The sequence below is a fragment of the Rhinolophus hipposideros genome (assembly GCF_964194185.1).
Source record: "Rhinolophus hipposideros genome assembly, chromosome: X".
In the NCBI taxonomy this organism is placed as follows: Eukaryota; Metazoa; Chordata; class Mammalia; order Chiroptera; family Rhinolophidae; genus Rhinolophus; species Rhinolophus hipposideros.
In genome coordinates, this window is record NC_138046.1 from 54,381,774 (window position 1) to 54,399,200 (window position 17,427).

Genomic DNA, 17,427 nt, shown 5'->3' on the forward strand with positions numbered 1-17,427 from the left:
GACAAAAACATGGGTTTGGGAGTCAGAAGTCAGAATCTTTGTTCTGACATTTATTAGCTGGCAACTTGGAGTGAGCATTTAATTTCTCTGGGCTTCAGTGAGGATTCACTGAGACAATCGATGTAAAGAGCTGAGCAGTGCTGCCTGGCACATACCTAGAAGACATTCAGCTATGTCTTTTCCTGCTACTACCCTGACTCGGAAGTTAATTCACATTATTCACACCCTTGGCCTTGAGACCTCAGTCAGTAGAGCACAAGGATGAGTCTACTAGACAGAATATGGAAGCGAGAGTCAGGAGATTTGGGTCCTAATGGCAGACCCATCCCCATTATAGTACTTTGGGTAAGTTACTCCCCTCTCCTGACCCCATCAATAAAACCAGAGAACATGCCTAGCTCTGATGCTGAAAGGAAAGATCAGGGAATCACTTTTCTTGGGCACATGCCATGAATATGCACTATGCTAGGCCCTTTTACATATATAGTCTAAATCAGCACTGTCCCATAGAACTTGCTGTCATGGTGGGAATGTTCTGTATCTCTTGGTATCTAATATGGTACTGTTGGGGAGGAGGAGAATCCCCCACTTCTACTCTTCTTTAGTTTTTACAGCTGGACCAACAGTAAAATAATAAAATTGACACAAGACTAGATTTACAGGGAAAAAAACAATTGAATACGTGCACATGAGAGAATCACAATATGATGCTCAGGTCATAAAATAAGGCTCAAAAGGGAGTCAAGTATATGGTGACAGGAGACCTGACTTTGAATGGTGAACACACAATGCAATATATAGATGATGTATTATAGCATTGTACACTTGAAACCTATATAATTTTATTAACCAATGTCACCCCAATAAGTTTAATTAAAAATGATCAAACTAGGCACCTTTTCTTTTTTTTGACAAAGAAACAATAAATCTGTGAGCAATTGACAAGACAAAGAAAGTTAGTGCTCATTAGAAAGGAATCTAAGCAGTTTGGACTTACGTAGTAAATTAGTAAAGGATTTACAAAGTTTGTTTATATAGGCTTTTTTGACTCTGGATTTTGTAACTCTTGTGATAAGGTTGTCTGTTAGCCCTCAGGAGAAGAGAGAGCACCTATTACATGCAGATTTATTTCCTGCTTTTGGAGAGTCAGAGAGCTCCTCCTGCTCCTGCTGCTTCTGAAGTGATTTTAATTCGAAATAATCAATATGCCATTGTGAGCTATCTTGAGGAGGTCTGCCCTGGGCCCCGCCAGTACTAACACTCGCCATAAGTAGCTACTGAGCCCTTGAAATGTAGTTAGTGCAACTGAGGAACTGAATTTTTAATTTTAATTCAAATTTAAGTACCCACATGTCTAGTGGCTACCATGTTGGATACTGCAGCTCTAAGATTATGAGGAATAATTATTCCCATTTAATATACGGTGAAACTAAGGCTCAGGAAAGTTAAAGAACTTGTTGGAAGTCACATAAATATTAAGTAACTAAATCACATTGAAAACCAAGCAGTAGAAAGTTTAGCAGGGTAGTACTGTCAGATATACCAAGAATTACCCAGGCTCTATTTCTTACAAGTTGTATGACCAAAGAAAAATAATTATAAGCTCTGGAGCTCACCTTCATCATCTATAAAATGATGAAAGTCCTTACCTAATTTACAGGCCTATTGTTGGGATTAATGGGTACAGAGCCATATAGTGTGGCCCATAATAGGCTGGCAACGACTGTGTTTCCTCACCACACTGATTCCCCACACACACATAGGAGAGGTTCAGAAATAAACTAAAAAAGATAACTGCAGGGTAGAGAGCATTTGGGAAATATAAAAGCAAGAAGGGAAACACTTATGAGCTTTAATGTGATATCTTAGTATAGAATAGAGATGAGGGAAAGTATGAAATCATTAAAATATTTCCATTTATTTAGTTTGCTTTCCTGCCCCCTTCTTGATGCTCCAGTGAACATAGCTAAAGCAGAGAACAAGGTATCTGTAATGTATTTTACGGCCCAGAACGATAAGCTATTATGGCTGAACAAAAGAGTACTGTCAAGGGCTTGGGCTCGAGAAACAGGTGAAATTCTTATCCTGGTTCCCATAGTTGTGTGCACTGAGAAAAAAATTTGACACCTCTACACATTAGTTTTTAATCTGTATAACGGAACTGATAATTGCAGGGTATCTCAATAAAACATGTATCATTTATTATTTTGCTTTAAATTCTGTAGCACCCTCTAGTGGAGCAAAGAAAAATAAGCATCGCATCTCTGCCCTCCAAAGCAGTGGTTCTAAATTCAGTGTGCATTGCAATCACCCAAACAGATTGTTATAACAGCGACAGCCAAACCCTACCCCTAGAATTCCTAATCCACTAGGTTTGAGATGGGGCCCGAGAATCTGAATCTGACAACTTCTCGAAAAGTGATAATGATGGTACTGACGTGTTATGGAAACACACTTTGAGAACCACTGCTCTAAATCCCGCCTCCCTCCCAGTGTGTGTGTGCGCGCGCGCGCGCCCGCGCGCGCATGGTTGATAACTGAAAGAGGTATGACTTTTGTTGTTCGATTTTTATTTATTACCCATCTAATAAGGATTTGGGGAAGAATAAAATAACATATATGTGAAGGATATGACACAGCATCTAAAATATGGAAAGCTTGCCAAAACCTAAGGAACACAGAACATAAATCGTTCGCCCGGGCTTCTCAGAGCTAGTAAGTGGTGCAATGGTGTTTAAAATTAGGTCTCTGACTCCAAAGACATAATAAAGTTTAGCAGTACCACTACAGAAAATAGGGTGCAAACACACATATCTAACAAAAATTTCAAGAGGAAGAGGTCAGTTTTCAATGCCAGGGTCCAAGCTCTTATCTGTCTTTACTGACTAAACAGCCACCTGTTATTTTCTGGGTTTTTTTTGGGGGGGGCAGGGGGGGTGTTGAGCATTTGAAAAAGTGCACAGAAAGGTTAGGATCTTCATCAGCAGTAGTGTCTGGTGTCATTCATCAATTCTTACCGGCCCCCCCAAAAGAAAAGGCAAGGAAGAAAGGAGGGATGGAAGGGGAGCTTTTTTTAAGGAGGAAAGAAATGAAAAAACCTTTGGATCTAGGGCCATAGTCCCCTGTCTAGAGCTATTTATAAAAGCTAATTTGATTTTCCCTAGCAATGAAAGATATACATGATCCCTATAGATTGGAGAGTTCAGAAATCAGAAAGGGGGAGAACAAAAATCCCATCATTCCAGTGAACAAACAGGCAATTCTTTGCTGGGATTTGGCGGCACCTGGTGGCAGACTCAAGAGGTATAAACCTCACCCAGAGAACTTTCTGGAAAATTAACTGAGTGCGTACTTGCTTAAAGGGCACTGTGCTTGGAGATCAGGACAAAAAGGTAAGAGAGTTTCCGCCGCCACAGAAATTCGGAGTCCGTAGTGGAGGGGAAGCCTATCGTATAGATATTTTCAGCAGAAAATTTTGTTTGTGCCAGAAAAATTACACGGAATTGGAGGGTGGAGGGATTCGGGGAAGAAGTGGAAGAACGATACTAGGGAACAGGAAAAGCTGCTCCTTGGAATTGCTAATATGGGAATGCGTGGGTTTGTTTGGCTCTTAACCATCGGAAGGCTACGGTTTAGAAAAGAATTGTGGCCGAAAAAAGTGGGAAGTACAATTTTTAGGGTCTAAAATTGAATCGATAGGGGAGACCGAAATATTTCTAACAAAGGCCCTTTATTTATGATGGGCGCCGTGGCTTGTTTTCCGTTTCATTAGAAAAATTTTCAAACATGGTAAGAAAATGTTCAGTATAGAGCACGCACACTCGCCGCGCACGCACACGCACGCACACCCTCGCTCTGGGACACACCGGCCCCGACTCTAGGCGCGCACGCCTACGCATACCCACCGCGTCCAGCGCCACGAGGGCTGGCGCGCGCGCACCCCAAGCACAAGACCACGCGAGCTCCTCCGCGCACATCCACACTGGCCCCACCACGCGCCCGCACACCCACCACCCCAGTTGTGCCTTTTTTTCTCCAAGAGTTGCGCAAGTGGTTCAGGGGCGTGGCCCCAGATTTGACCTCGCGCTTCCCCACTCGCGGGAACCTTAGCTCATTTCCGCCCATCCTGTTTCCGCAGGCCACGTAGACACTTCCTTTCCCAGTGGGGGGAAAAAAAACCCATAATGCCTCCCTGCAAAAAAAAAAAAAAAAAAAAGAAGAACCTCTGGTCAGGGGAACTCTGGGTCGTGAAAATAGGCCACGTGAACACCCTGCCCTATAGACTTATGACCCAACTACAGTTGCGATTTTGGAGGGTGGACTCAGAAACTAAGAGGGTGAGCGTCATTGGCCAGAGCCACACTACAGGGAGTAGATGATTGGTTTTCGTGAAGTCTTAATCATGAAGAAGCAGGTTGCTAGCACCCCCCTATACTGCGGCGAAGTGTCATTGTGACGTGATTGGCCTCGTCCAATCATTTGGTCATAGAACATTCTAAAACTTAGACAAGACGACTGTGATTGGCGGAAGGTCATGAGCCCGCCTCCAGGGTGACGTGTCTGCCTATGGATATCAGTTGCCAGAGAAACCTGGCTTTACTATGGCGGTTCGAGGGACGGCAGTGAGCACACGTCGGCTGCTGGAAAGAGCTGGATTCTCGTTTCAGGTTTCGGGGTGGGGGTGGGGAGAAAGGGTTGACGATTTCCTCCTCTCGTGGAGTATGTAGGCAAGATTAACTCATGGCTTCACGATCGGGCAGAGCTGGATTCAGATTCCTACTCGCCAACGCCCAGCTCGGGCTGGCTCCTTTCTGTGTCTCGGTTTCCATGTTTGTAAAATGGTGATAATAATAGTATCTACCTCAGAGACGTGTACCTCAGAGGCGTGTACTATGTATATTAGTGCGTATAAAGCACTTAATGGGAAGCCTGACTCCGAAAGATGTTAACTATTATTGTGGACAGAAAAACCTGCGTAACAGAATTAGAAAAAACAAATTATGTAAATTTGTTCATTATAGTGCTTTTCCTGCCCATCAACTTATTCCCTAGAAGAAACTAGAGATATAAGGGAAACATAACAATCTTTATTGGTGAAATAATATGCTATTTGGGAATTACCTCAAAATAGCGGGGATTGGAATTTTCCATATTGAAAAGTTTAAAAAAAGGGGGGAGGGGGAGAAAGATGGAGAACGAGGGCGAGCTGGAGATGAACCACATGCGATGAGTAGGCCTTGTTTGGATCCTGATTCAAACACACCAACTAAAAAAAAATGTTTAAGATGCATCGGGAGAATTTGAATACGTATTCGATATTTGACGTGTTTTTAAGGAATTGGTGTTTATTTTTTTAAGACGTCATAATGGTATTTGTGGTTATGTTTTCAAACTGTCTCTATCTTATAGAGATATATACGAAAATACGGATTAAATAATAAAATGTCTGGGATTTGCTTCAAAATACGTTGATGACTAGGATTTGTTTCAAAATAATCTCAGCAGTAGGGGGAAGTTGAGGGAGTATAGATGAAACAAAATTGGCCCTTAAGTTAATCGTTTAAGCTGGGTGATAGGCATATAGAGTTCCTTATATTGTTCTGTCTTCCTTGGTATGTGTTTGAAATTTCCCATAAAATACAGAAAGTCAGTTATTTGGTAAGCTTAAAAACGGAGTTGGGGAGAGCAGTGGGTGGGGTTATGGATGAAACAAGATGGCTTTCAGTTGGTAATTGTTGGAGCTAGATGATAGATTCTTGTGGGTTTATAATATTCCTTCTACATAATTTCAGATTTTATGCATTTCACATTTTCCCTAATAAAAAGTAAAAACCAAAAGCAAAAACAAATTACTTTATCAAAACTCAGGATAGATACAATAAATTTGAAAATGTAACCACAAGAACGGAAAAAGAAACACTTGTACATTATTTATCAGCTTTGGTGCCCTTTGTGTATGATAAAATGCATTGATTGACGGAGAAGAAAACCATCATCTCATATCTTTTTATTTTGTGCCCTTTCCCGTCCCCTTGTTTGACCTTCTAGGCCATTATCAGAAAAGCTAAGTTTGCTGTATAATAAGGATCAGAAGATCTGATCCTGATTACAGAATCTTAGGTAAGTGTCTCCCTTCTCCTGGCCTCAGTTCTCAAACAAGATCATTCCACATAACCTTCTTAACTGTCCAGGAATATTTTAAAGATTAATAAGTGTCTATCTGGGAAATCACTCTAAATTCTGAGTAGGATGGAGCTGAGTCCATTGGTGCTTTCAGTATATAAAGTGCCTAAAAAACAGAGGACTGTGTAATTTTACATTCCTTGATAAAAGATACTACAATTGGTCCCTGATAGTTCCATACATCCATATATTGCTTTTCTTACTTTGTGGCATCCCATATGCAGCATAATTTAGTGATTAAGAGCAAATGCTGACTTACTGAATTTAAATTAAATCTTGGTTCTGCCACTTAGCTGTATGATCCTAGGCAAGATACTTACTTTGTCCCTAAATTTCCTCAAAAGTAAAATAAAGATAATAATAGTTCCTACATATAAAGTATCAGGACAGTGTTTGACACGTGTTTGCTTTAATAATAATTATGGCTCTATTAGTCCTTCTGGTATATCCTGTTTTACATACATACACACTTCTACAAGCAGTGGATGCCTCTTTTTGGAATTGTAAAAAAGTTAATACTGTTGGTTTCTCCCCTGATTTTCCAGAAGCAACGCTTACTACTAGAACTGAATTCTGAAATTACGACTTCTGACTTGTCCTAACAATCTAGAAAGATTGAGTATATTGAACATAACTTAGAAGGGAATTTCCAGGATCTGTAATTTTAACTAGCAAACCATAACCATATTCACTTTGCTAACAGCGTTTGTATTATTCCTCCTTTGTCTCAGACTCAAAAAATATGTTGTACATAAAGGAAGTGTTCCAACATCCAGAAGAGATCAAATAAATGGAACTGACGTGGTATAGGTGCATTTAAAGGTTTATTTCAATATACTGTAGATGTTCACACTCATTTGTGACACACTCATACACAATAATGTTAGCATTCGGAGTCTGCATTCCTGAGATGAAGGAAGGTTTTCAGCCTGTTGGCAGCTTCATTTTCCCATGGAATCACTGTATTTTCCTTCTTGTTATTTTCCCTTCTGAAAGCTAGGTTGCAGAGAAGGGCACTACTTGGTGGGAAAGATGCAGTAGGTGGGTAGGCACAGAAGCCCTTTACAGGAGGCCATTTGGAAAATGATTAAAGGCTAAAGGGAGGGAGGTGGACTATTAGTCCAATAGGAGCTCAGAAAAGGCAAGAGCCAGAGTAGCCTGAATTGGAGAAAGACTCAGAGAGCAAAAGGACCTTGACCTGAGCCTTTGAGGATGGGCAGGACTTTAGAAGGAAGGAGGGAAACCAGTCTGAATGGTATGCCTACAAAGTGTACAGTACACTGGTAAATAACTGACAAATCCAGCTATATGTGAGATCCATGGATACAAATAAATGAGAAAGTCATTGATTTTAAATATGTATATTTTAATATAAATGTTTAGTCAGAATTGATAGGTAAATACATTCTCCTTGTAATATAAAAAAAAATTAAGTATTACAGAGTAGGCTCAGGTTTCCTTTTCTCACCACCTCAGTTCTCTTACTCTCCCCAAAGTTAACCATTATTATCAATTTTATTTCCTTCTAGATCTCTAAATTATATACCTGTCTAAAAATGGATATGTATAAAATACTGTTTTGTGTTTTCTTTTACATAAATATGTCTCACTATAGGTATTGTTCTGCAACTTCCTATTTCTAATCAACAAACTGGGATGTCTTCATGTCCATTCAGAGTTGTTTCATAGTGGCATTCCTTTAACTAGCATGATTATGGATAAACCATATTTTGCCAAATCACTGTTGCTAGTCCTCTAGGTTGACTCCACTGTTTTGCCACTTCAAATAATACTGCATCAAACATCCTTGGAACCCAGTTACAGGTGCTACTCCGGGGCAACATTTATGGCTTTAAACTATGATAATTAAACCAGTGTGATACTGGTGTGAGAACAGACATCACTGTGACAACAGATGGCCTAGAAACAGTGATACCTTTAAAAATTAAATACTCCAAAATAATTGTGAAGAGTTCCTTAAAAGACCCGTGTACCTCTAGGAATTTGTAGTGTTATAAAGTAACATTTCAAATAATTTGGGAAAGGATGGACTCTTTAATATTAGGAAAAATTATTTGTATATTTGGAAGAAACTATAAAAATACCATGAAATAATATAGGAAATCATTTTTAGACTGTTATTTGGGAGTATTTTTCCTAGACATGACTTTTTCCAAGTTCACAAAGGAAAAGGATGGCAACAACATTAATGACAGTTTGGAAAAAATGTTTCCAACATACCAAAGAAACTTAGTATTTAATTATTAGGAATCAATAAAAGAAGCAAACAACCTAGTAGAAAAGGGGAGAAAAAATATTCAGAAATACAAGAAAAACATACATATGAATGCATAAAAAATATACACAAATATTACAGATTGGCAAAAAAACCCACAGATGTTTATTCCATGTTGCTGAATGTATGAGAGAATGAACTACATTTTGCTGGGAGTACAAATTAAAGTGGTCCTTTACATATTAAAATTGCTTGTATCTCATCAAAGTTACAAGTTAGCAAATCCTTTGAATAGTTGCCACTTACGAGACTATATCCTTCTGAAATACCTAATGTTCTAATATATCTGTACACTGATGTCTATTAGTATAATGAAGTATTGGAAATGACCTGAATTTTTACTAGTATGGCAGTGTTTAAATTATGGTACATATAGATTATAGAATGATGTGGATATTAAAAAGCATGAGCTAGATATGTGCAGACAGAATGAGGCCTTTGATAAAGTGAGAAAAGGTGTGGAGCAATATGTATCTCACCTTTGTCAAGACCAAGTAAATGCATGATATGCACATTTAGTTTTAAACGTCTGTTATAAAGAGATGTGAAAGCTATACACGCTCATTCTGGGACTGAAGTGGTAAGGGAAGAATGCCCATGTCTTTATGTATTTTGATATTTATAGGTATGTAAAGGAGAATAAATGGTGCCACAAAATATATCTTAGGTTGATTAAGGAATTAAAATTCATAAATGTGTGCCATCTTCATTTTTAACCTTAACAATGAAAGAAAAATACATCAGATAAAACAAAAATGTTAACATTAGACACCATAAAAGAAAACCGGAAATATTTGCCCCCAAAATGGCAATTGTTGATACATAAAGAGCTATAATGTTGAAATCACTAAGAACCAATTGAAAATGAATGGACAGAGGACAAGAGCTAAAATATAAATGGCCAATAAACACATTTTTTAAAATGTTAAAACATCACTAATAAAGAAATGCAAACAAAAACTAAACCCATTTTCTTTACCAAATTCGTAAGTTTATTTAAATGAAGATCGCTTGATACTGTGTTTCCCTGAAAATAAGACCTAGCCAGATAATCAGTTCTAATGTGTCTTGGTGCAAAAATTAATATAAGACCTGGTCTCATAGTAAAATGAAACCGGGTCTTATATTAATTTTTGCTCCAAAAGATGCATTAGAGCTGATTGTCCAGCTAGGTCTTATTTTCGGGGAAACAAGTTATGAAGTGGGATGGATATTTTTACACATTTGTGAGGGAGGAAATTGGTGTAACTTTTGGGGGAAGTAATTTGGCAGTGTATTACCTCTTGACTCTAAATCTGCATCTGGGCATCTCGAATAATACGAAACGAGAGTGAAAATATTTTAATTGCAGGATAAAATGGGGTAGTGGTGAAATAAATTGAAGGTATGCCAATTTAATGGAATATACAGCTGTCAAGATGTGTGCATATTAAAACCTTACTAACATGGGGAAATAATTGTAATAGCAAATTTTAAGAAGGGAGATCTGAGATTTGATAACCAGTATGAGCTCACCTCTGTTTAAACGAGTACACAGAAATTAAAGATAGAAAAATAAGGCAGACATACAATGTTTTCACAGTCTCACGTACCCTAGAGCTGACCTGTAGGGAACTAGTGGAAAAATACTGGATGACTTATCCCTAAATTGTGCCTCCATTTCCCCCATTAGTTGAATACCTCACTTTGATTCACTATTGTATACCCAACCCACCGGGGATATGAATGTTGCTGCGAAAGGTGCAAGGTATATCACACAAGACCTGTGGCAAATGGAAATTGGTGGTATTCCATGAGCAAAATTAACATGAAGCTATTAAATGGTAATGTACTAATGTCAGCTTCATATGGTATTAGAGAAGGGAGAGAAATGTGGTCTAGAGTAGTGGAGATTTAAAGAGGAAATGGGACTTTCGTAGTAGGTGAGGGAGACAGGAAGAATGATTGGAGCAAAGAGTGGGTACACTGAGCTAGTAAACAATGTTAATAAAACCCAAAACTCAAGGTGGAAACTGGCAGATTCAAAGTTTAAAAGTACACTGTCAACTTTTTAAATGAAGGTGCACAGCACATCAGTCACCTGTCCATGGAGCAGTGTAAGCTGGGAAGGGAGGTACGGAGTGCAGTGACCTGAGTAAAGCTACCCATAAATTTGTATAGGTGGGAGCCAGACATCAAAACGATGGGTATTCCCTTTTGATGTCTTCTGACTCCAGGTAGTAGTTGAAGATACTCATGAAAATAAAGGTACTGAGACAACTTTAGAAAGACTCCTTTCCTGTCTGTATTCGCTCGGCACTAACCTTGGCTAATGGTGCAGGTATTTATATAATCATATTTTCATTCAACTTGGGAGTTTATATGTGATGAAGCATTTACAGAGAATGACGAAACTCACCCACTTAATGAGAGCCAGGTAAAATTCCTTTTTGTAGTTTTCATTTGTATAGTATATACGCAGTCGATATCAAGGATGTACAGTAAGTTCAGCTGTCATTTTCAGTTCCTCTTCACTAATGCTGATGCCCAATGTGGCTTCCAAAATAGTTCCTGTCCGGCCTGGCTCTACAGTATTTTACAGTCTGGTTGGCACTGGGCCATCTTGCTTTCTTTAGTTTGTGTATTACCTATCCCCTTGTTTTTGTGGAAACACTGTTAACCCCAACATGGGTTCCGGATTTCACCAGTATTAACTAAATTTTCATCTCAGATACTGTGCCCCCTCTGTCCCAGTCACTGGATTTTTTTTTAAGAAACATGATTTTTTTAAGTAATAGCTTACAGTGTGCTGCCATGACACGCCACTGTCTGATCATTCACAGGATATATCTGTATCTCCTCAGCCTGAAGGCTTTGGATTCCCACAGGGTCAATGTCTGCTTACAGATTTTGATGCTCAGAATGCCACCGTTGCCCTTTCGTTTCTGCTTAGAGCTTTATACCCTTGGGTAGAGTATATCCTTTGCTTAGTGAAAGTGGTAGCACCCAGGCCTCTCTTCCAGTAACTGGCTTCCCTGATTCAGGGCTGTAGTTTCCTAGCATTGCCTGCCTCTTACTCGTCTCTCGGCTTCCCTGACACCTGCCCACGTCATCTTAAGGGCTAGGGATTGGCTGAAGGGCTTTTTTTCTGTGGGTGAAAGTTGTAGTTAACAGAGAAACCGGGTTTAAGGCTCGGCCACGATCCCTCATTCTTTCCCAGAGATTACCCTAATTTTAACAGTCTGGTATTTATCCATCTAGATACTGTCCTATGCATTTGTACACATTAAAACAAAAATTGGATCACTGTCCAAAAGAACTGAGACTGATGCTTTTTTCTCTCCCTGTGCTTCCTCTGGGATTCTATTGTACATATTATGCAACCTGTCTTTTTACCTAATAATGCGTAATTGAACATCTTTCAATGTCAGTACATGGGTCTCTTCTTAATTCATTTAAATAGTCTTCCATAGTGTGCATACATAATTTCTATTACCATTTCCCTATTGAATAGTATTAAAAACACTACAGCGAACATCTTTATCCATGTTCCCATGTGCAGGTGTTCCTGCAAGGTACAGTGCTAGCTGCTCAGCCTCACAGTAGGGAATTCTTCAAAAGAACCTGTGAAGGCTACGGGTAATTGGCCACATTCCACAGATGAGAAAAAGGTTAAAAGAGCTTACGTATCTTGCCCAAGGCCTTACAAGTCATAAATGGCAGAGACCAACTGAAGTAGAAGTGTGTCTGATAGCAGAGCTCATGTTTTTTCTGATACCACAATTGTAAACCATGTGTTTATAAATTAGGTTATTTTTTTTCTTTTTCCTGTGTTTCACAAAAGTTCATCACAGCCACCCGCTTTTCCTTTCTAGGTTGTGACTCCCCCCCCATCCTTCCCGACCATCCCAGAAGAACTGTAAGATTGCATCTGAGAAAACACTAGGAGTTCTTGGAAGAGCAAGAAGGAAGAGGATTATGTAAGTCAAAGGAATTGTTGCATCTGTCACACCGTAAGAAGCAGAACACTTTTTTCATCTTATTTTACTAGCCTCCCTGCTCCATTTTATACTGTAGATGATCCCTTTTTGACACTCAACTTCTTTGGCTTCCAAAATAACCTCCTGATTCCCCTATGGTTGCACTGACCATTTTTGTTTTATTTGTGGTCTCTCTCTGCACACCCTTTAAGTATCATTCTTTCCGAGCTTTTTCCAGAATCCCATACTTGGTTCAGTGTTTCTTCCTCTATTCTCCATGAATGATTTCATTGGCTCTGCTAATTTCCACTACCAGCAATATGGTAATTACTCTAAGATCTCCATTTCTGGCTCTGACTGCTCACCTGAGCTTTAAAGTCACGTTTTAACTGCACACCTCTCAATAGATCCAGTAGTGAACTTCTTTGCTCTCTAATCCATTTCCTCCTCCTCTTCTTTCTCTCAACACAGTCTCATTTGGGGATAATACTAATGACCTAATCCCCCATTCTCAGAATCGGGAGTCATCACTGACTTCTCACTCACCAATTTATCACCTCCTCCCACAAGCAGTTGCTGCAAGTGGTGTCATGTACCATTTCTTGTTTGCTCCCAAAATATTCTGTGCCTGTAACTATTATTTGACTACCCTTATTTATGAAATTTAATTATTGTGATGAGACATGTATATACCTTACAGTGTGATCACGATAAGTCTAGTATTCATCTGCTACCATACATAGTTATTACCTTATTAATGACTATATTCCCTATGCTGCACTTTACATCCCCGTGACTAATTTTATAACTGGCAGTTTGTACTTCTTAATCCACTGCACCTTTTCTACCCATCCCCCACCCCCTCCCATCTGGCAACCATGTTTGTTCTCTATTAGTTTATTTTTGTTTATTCATCTGTTTTGGTTTCTAGAGTCACATATGGTATTTGTCTTTCTTTGACTTATTTCACTTAGCATAATACCCTCTAGGTCCATCTGTCTTGTCACAAATGGCAAGATTTCATTCTTTTTCATGGCTGAGTAATATTCCATTGTATATATGTACCACTTCTTTATCCAATCATCTATTGATGGGCACTTGGGTTACTTCCATATTTTGGCTATTGTGAATAATGCTGCAGTGAACATAGAGGTGCATATATTATATCTTTTTGAATTAGGGTTTTCAATTTCTTTAGATAAATACCCAGAAGTGAAATTGCTGGGTCGTGTGGTAGTTCTATTTTTAACTTTGAGGAACCTCCATAGTGGCTGCACCAGTTTATAATCCCACCACTAACGTTGTCGTTTTATAATTGTCTCTTTAGATATTTGAATCCCTAGTACCTAGCATAGTACCTGTTCCCAAAGCATGTACCGTGTTTCCCTGAAAACAAGACCCTGCCAGACCATCAGCTCTAATGCGTCTTTTGCAGCAAAAATTAATATAAGACCCGGTCTTATATTGTATTATGTAAGACCCGGTCTTATTTTACTATAATAAGTATAATAAGACCAGGTCTTACATAAATTTTTCTCCAAAAGACATTAGAGCTGATGGTCCGGCTAGGTCTTATTTTCTGGGAAACACGGTATGCAATAGTGTATGATGACTGAATAGATTAATGAATAGATGAATGACCTATTTCCTATTCTTTTATGCTGATTCCAAACTAATGATTAAAAACCAGTGCTTTCATTAATTCATTAATTGCCCAGGCTTAAAATTGCAGAGCCATTTTTGACTCCTCCCTTTCCTTCATTTACCAAGTTCTGTATTCAGTTTCTCTTGACTCTGTCATCACCCAAGTTCAGGCCTGCCTGGACTTAATACAAAAACCTTTACTGTTAATTCATTTTGCCTCTGGTCAACTAAATTTATCTTTGTTTAATCATGTCGTTTTTCCTGTTTGTAAGTCTTGAATTTTAATTCCACTGCCTTTTGTAGTTTCTTTCCCAGTTAATTCATTCTTTCTCCAAAATTATATTCCTGTCTTTTGAGTGGTATCAGAAAACTAATTTATGGGCAGGTCTGATGAGTGATTGGGTGGGACGAGAGTAGAGGGTGGTAGTGAGGGTCAAGGGAGAGGGAGGAGGTGGTAAGTCACTTAGAAATGGTCCTGACACAGGACTGGAAATCCAGATTCCAAGACAATAGTGTGTGGGGGTGTTTGTGGAACATAGTATTAAAGATCATAGAAAACAACCAAGTAAAATACTTTGTATGTTACAGTGGTTGAAATAAAAACAGGGTTGAATGAGTTCCAGAAAGCAGGGTTCTCAAACTCGTGGACAACAATCTGCAGAAGAAGACAACTTCAAAAAACCAACTAGAAGCAACATGCAGAGAAGCAAGATGAGAGGGGCCTCCTCAGGAAAGAAAACGGCTGGTCCACAGCAGAAGAATCTGGATCCGGCCCTCCCAGGCAGATGGGGGGGACGCTCTGCCGAGAACCCCGCTTCAGGATCTGTGAGGAAGACAAGAAAGAACAAACAGAAGACTCCTGGAAACGGAGATGGTGGCAGCACCAGCGAAGCCCCTCAGCCACCTCGGAAGAAAAGGGCCCGGGCCGACCCTACTGTTGAAAGCGAGGAGGCATTTAAGAATAGAATGGAAGTTAAAGTGAAGATTCCTGAAGAGTTAAAGCCATGGCTTGTTGAGGACTGGGATTTAGTTACCAGGCAGAAGCAGCTGTTCCAACTGCCAGCGAAGAAAAACGTAGATGCCGTTCTGGAGGAGTACGCCGATTGCAAGAAGTCGCAAGGTAATGTTGACAACAAGGAATATGCAGTGAATGAAGTCGTGGCGGGCATAAAGGAATACTTCAACGTGATGCTGGGCACTCAGCTGCTCTACAAGTTTGAGAGGCCCCAGTATGCTGAAATCCTCTTGGCTCACCCTGATGCGCCCATGTCCCAGGTTTATGGAGCGCCACACCTACTGAGATTATTCGTAAGAATCGGAGCGATGTTGGCGTACACGCCCCTTGATGAGAAGAGCCTTGCATTACTGTTGGGCTACTTGCATGATTTCCTAAAGTATCTGGCAAAGAATGCTGCGTCTCTGTTTACTGCCAGTGATTACAAAGTGGCTTCAGCCGAGTACCACCGCAAAGCCCTGTGAGGGTCTACTGACCACTCACCCTTATGTCTGGTATCAGTAAACACTCTTTTTGTTCTTAGTCTTTTTCTTGTATGATTGATGTTCTTTCCAATTGTTAATGTACAACAGGGCTTATGTTTCAGTTGTTTTCTGTTTTGTTCTAAACAGAAAATGAAAGGAGTGCGAGCTCCTTTTCTCATTTCAGAGTTGCTACCAGTGTATGCAGTAATTAGACAAAGAAGAAACATTCAGTAGAACATTTTCTTGCCTAGTTGACAACATTGCTTGAATGCTGGTGGTTCTATCCCTTTGACACTACACAATTTTCTAATTCTGTGTTAATGCTACATGACAAAATGCCCTGATTCCTAGTGCCAAAGGTTCAACTTAATGTATATACCCGAAAACCCATGCATTTGTGCTCTTGTTTCTCGTGCTTGAAGTAAAACAGCCCATCCTCTGCAAGTCCATCTATGTTGTTCCTTAGGCATTTTATTCTATCTTTGCTCAAATTGTTGAAGGATGGTGGTTTGTTTCATGGTTTTTGTATTTGAGTCTAATGCACGTTCTAACATGATAGAGGCAATGCATTATTGTGTAGCCATGGTTTTCTGGAGAAGTCGCTATTTTAGGAATTGTATTTCAGATCTTAAATAAAATTTGTTTCTAAATTTCAAAGCAAGTAATTTGCAATGTGCCTTTAATGTTACTGAGGCTGACAAGTCAGTAGGCTCGGGAAAGAGCTAGGTGGTATCAGAGTTCTGACTCCTAGTGAAAGAATTCCTTTTGGTTGAGTATGGCTTCCAGGAGCTTCCTGTCCTGCCAGTTCCCCTCCTCTACCCTCTTAGTGTGGCTTCTCACGGTGGTATCACTTTCTAGTGTTGCTCGAAGAGCTACCGTGTTTCCTGGAAAATAAGACCTAGCCGGACAGTCAGTTCTAATGCATCTTTCAGAGCAAAAATTAACGTAAGGCCCAGTCTTATTAGAGCTGACTGTCCGGCTAGGTCTTATTTTCCGGGAAACAAGGTAGTTTTGTTCCCGATAAGTTGGGCTGGTATGATAGGATATTTGGTGGTCAGAATAACAGTTCCTTCAACTTATGTTTTGCTCTTTCCCACCAGAGGAAGCCTGGGCTCCCCCTTCAGTGTTACCTCTATCAGAAATACTTGTAGATTTGGAGCCAAGGATAGCAGTTTTCCCTAGTCCCAGCATTAATGTCATGTTCCCTGTTTTTATGCTCGAGTAGGGGATCTGTGGAGGAGAGGTGGTGTTGAATGCCTGTGCTTATGAATCCATCTTATATGGAAATTTCCCAGTCAAACCAACTTTCGTTTCGTGTTTTATATTTTTTAATCAGTTGACATACATTATATTAGTTTCAGGTGTACAACAGTGATTATACATTTATATAACTTATGAAATGACCACCAGTGTCTACAACCATCTGTCACCAGTGTTACAGTATTGACTGTATTCCCTATGCTGTGCATTATATCCCTGTGACTTACTTTAATCCTTTTGTCCATTCCCTCACCCCCTCCCTCCTGAGTTTTTTACTTCTTTAGAAAAAAAAATTCAGTTACTGCAAAAATTTTAGAAAATGCAGTTAAGAACAAATATGGAAATAATCATATAATCTTCCTGAATTAGTCAGGGTCCCAGCAGGAAATAAATGGGACTCAAGGTGGATTTGAGGGGGTTAATGAATTTTTTCCCAAGTTGCCAGGAGAGGAGTAGGGTTATGATGTGAATTGGTCTGCTAGGGCTGCCAAATATATACCACACTGGGCAGCTTAAACAACAGAAATTTATTTTCTTGTGTTTCTGGAGGCCAAAAGCCTGAGGTGTCAGCAAGGGCGGTTTCTTCTGGGGCCTCTTTCCTTGGCT

The 17,427-nt window shown here is 39.6% G+C and overlaps 1 protein-coding gene across 2 annotated transcripts; it reads left to right on the forward strand.

The window, feature by feature from the left end:
- Positions 1 to 3,279: 3,279 nt before the first annotated feature.
- Positions 3,280 to 16,222, forward strand: MORF4L2 (mortality factor 4 like 2). Of its 2 annotated transcripts, none has more exons than XM_081041846.1 (4): positions 3,280 to 3,392; positions 6,049 to 6,120; positions 12,334 to 12,438; positions 14,671 to 16,222. In XM_081041846.1, exon 4 carries the CDS (start codon positions 14,695 to 14,697, stop codon positions 15,559 to 15,561), a length of 867 nt encoding a protein of 288 aa, XP_080897972.1. In that variant the 5' UTR covers positions 3,280 to 3,392; positions 6,049 to 6,120; positions 12,334 to 12,438; positions 14,671 to 14,694; the 3' UTR covers positions 15,562 to 16,222. The 2 variants fall into 2 exon arrangements, with proteins under 2 accessions (XP_080897972.1, XP_080897973.1); XM_081041847.1 differs by lacking the exon at positions 3,280 to 3,392 and adding an exon at positions 4,347 to 4,667.
- Positions 16,223 to 17,427: the final 1,205 nt, after the last annotated feature.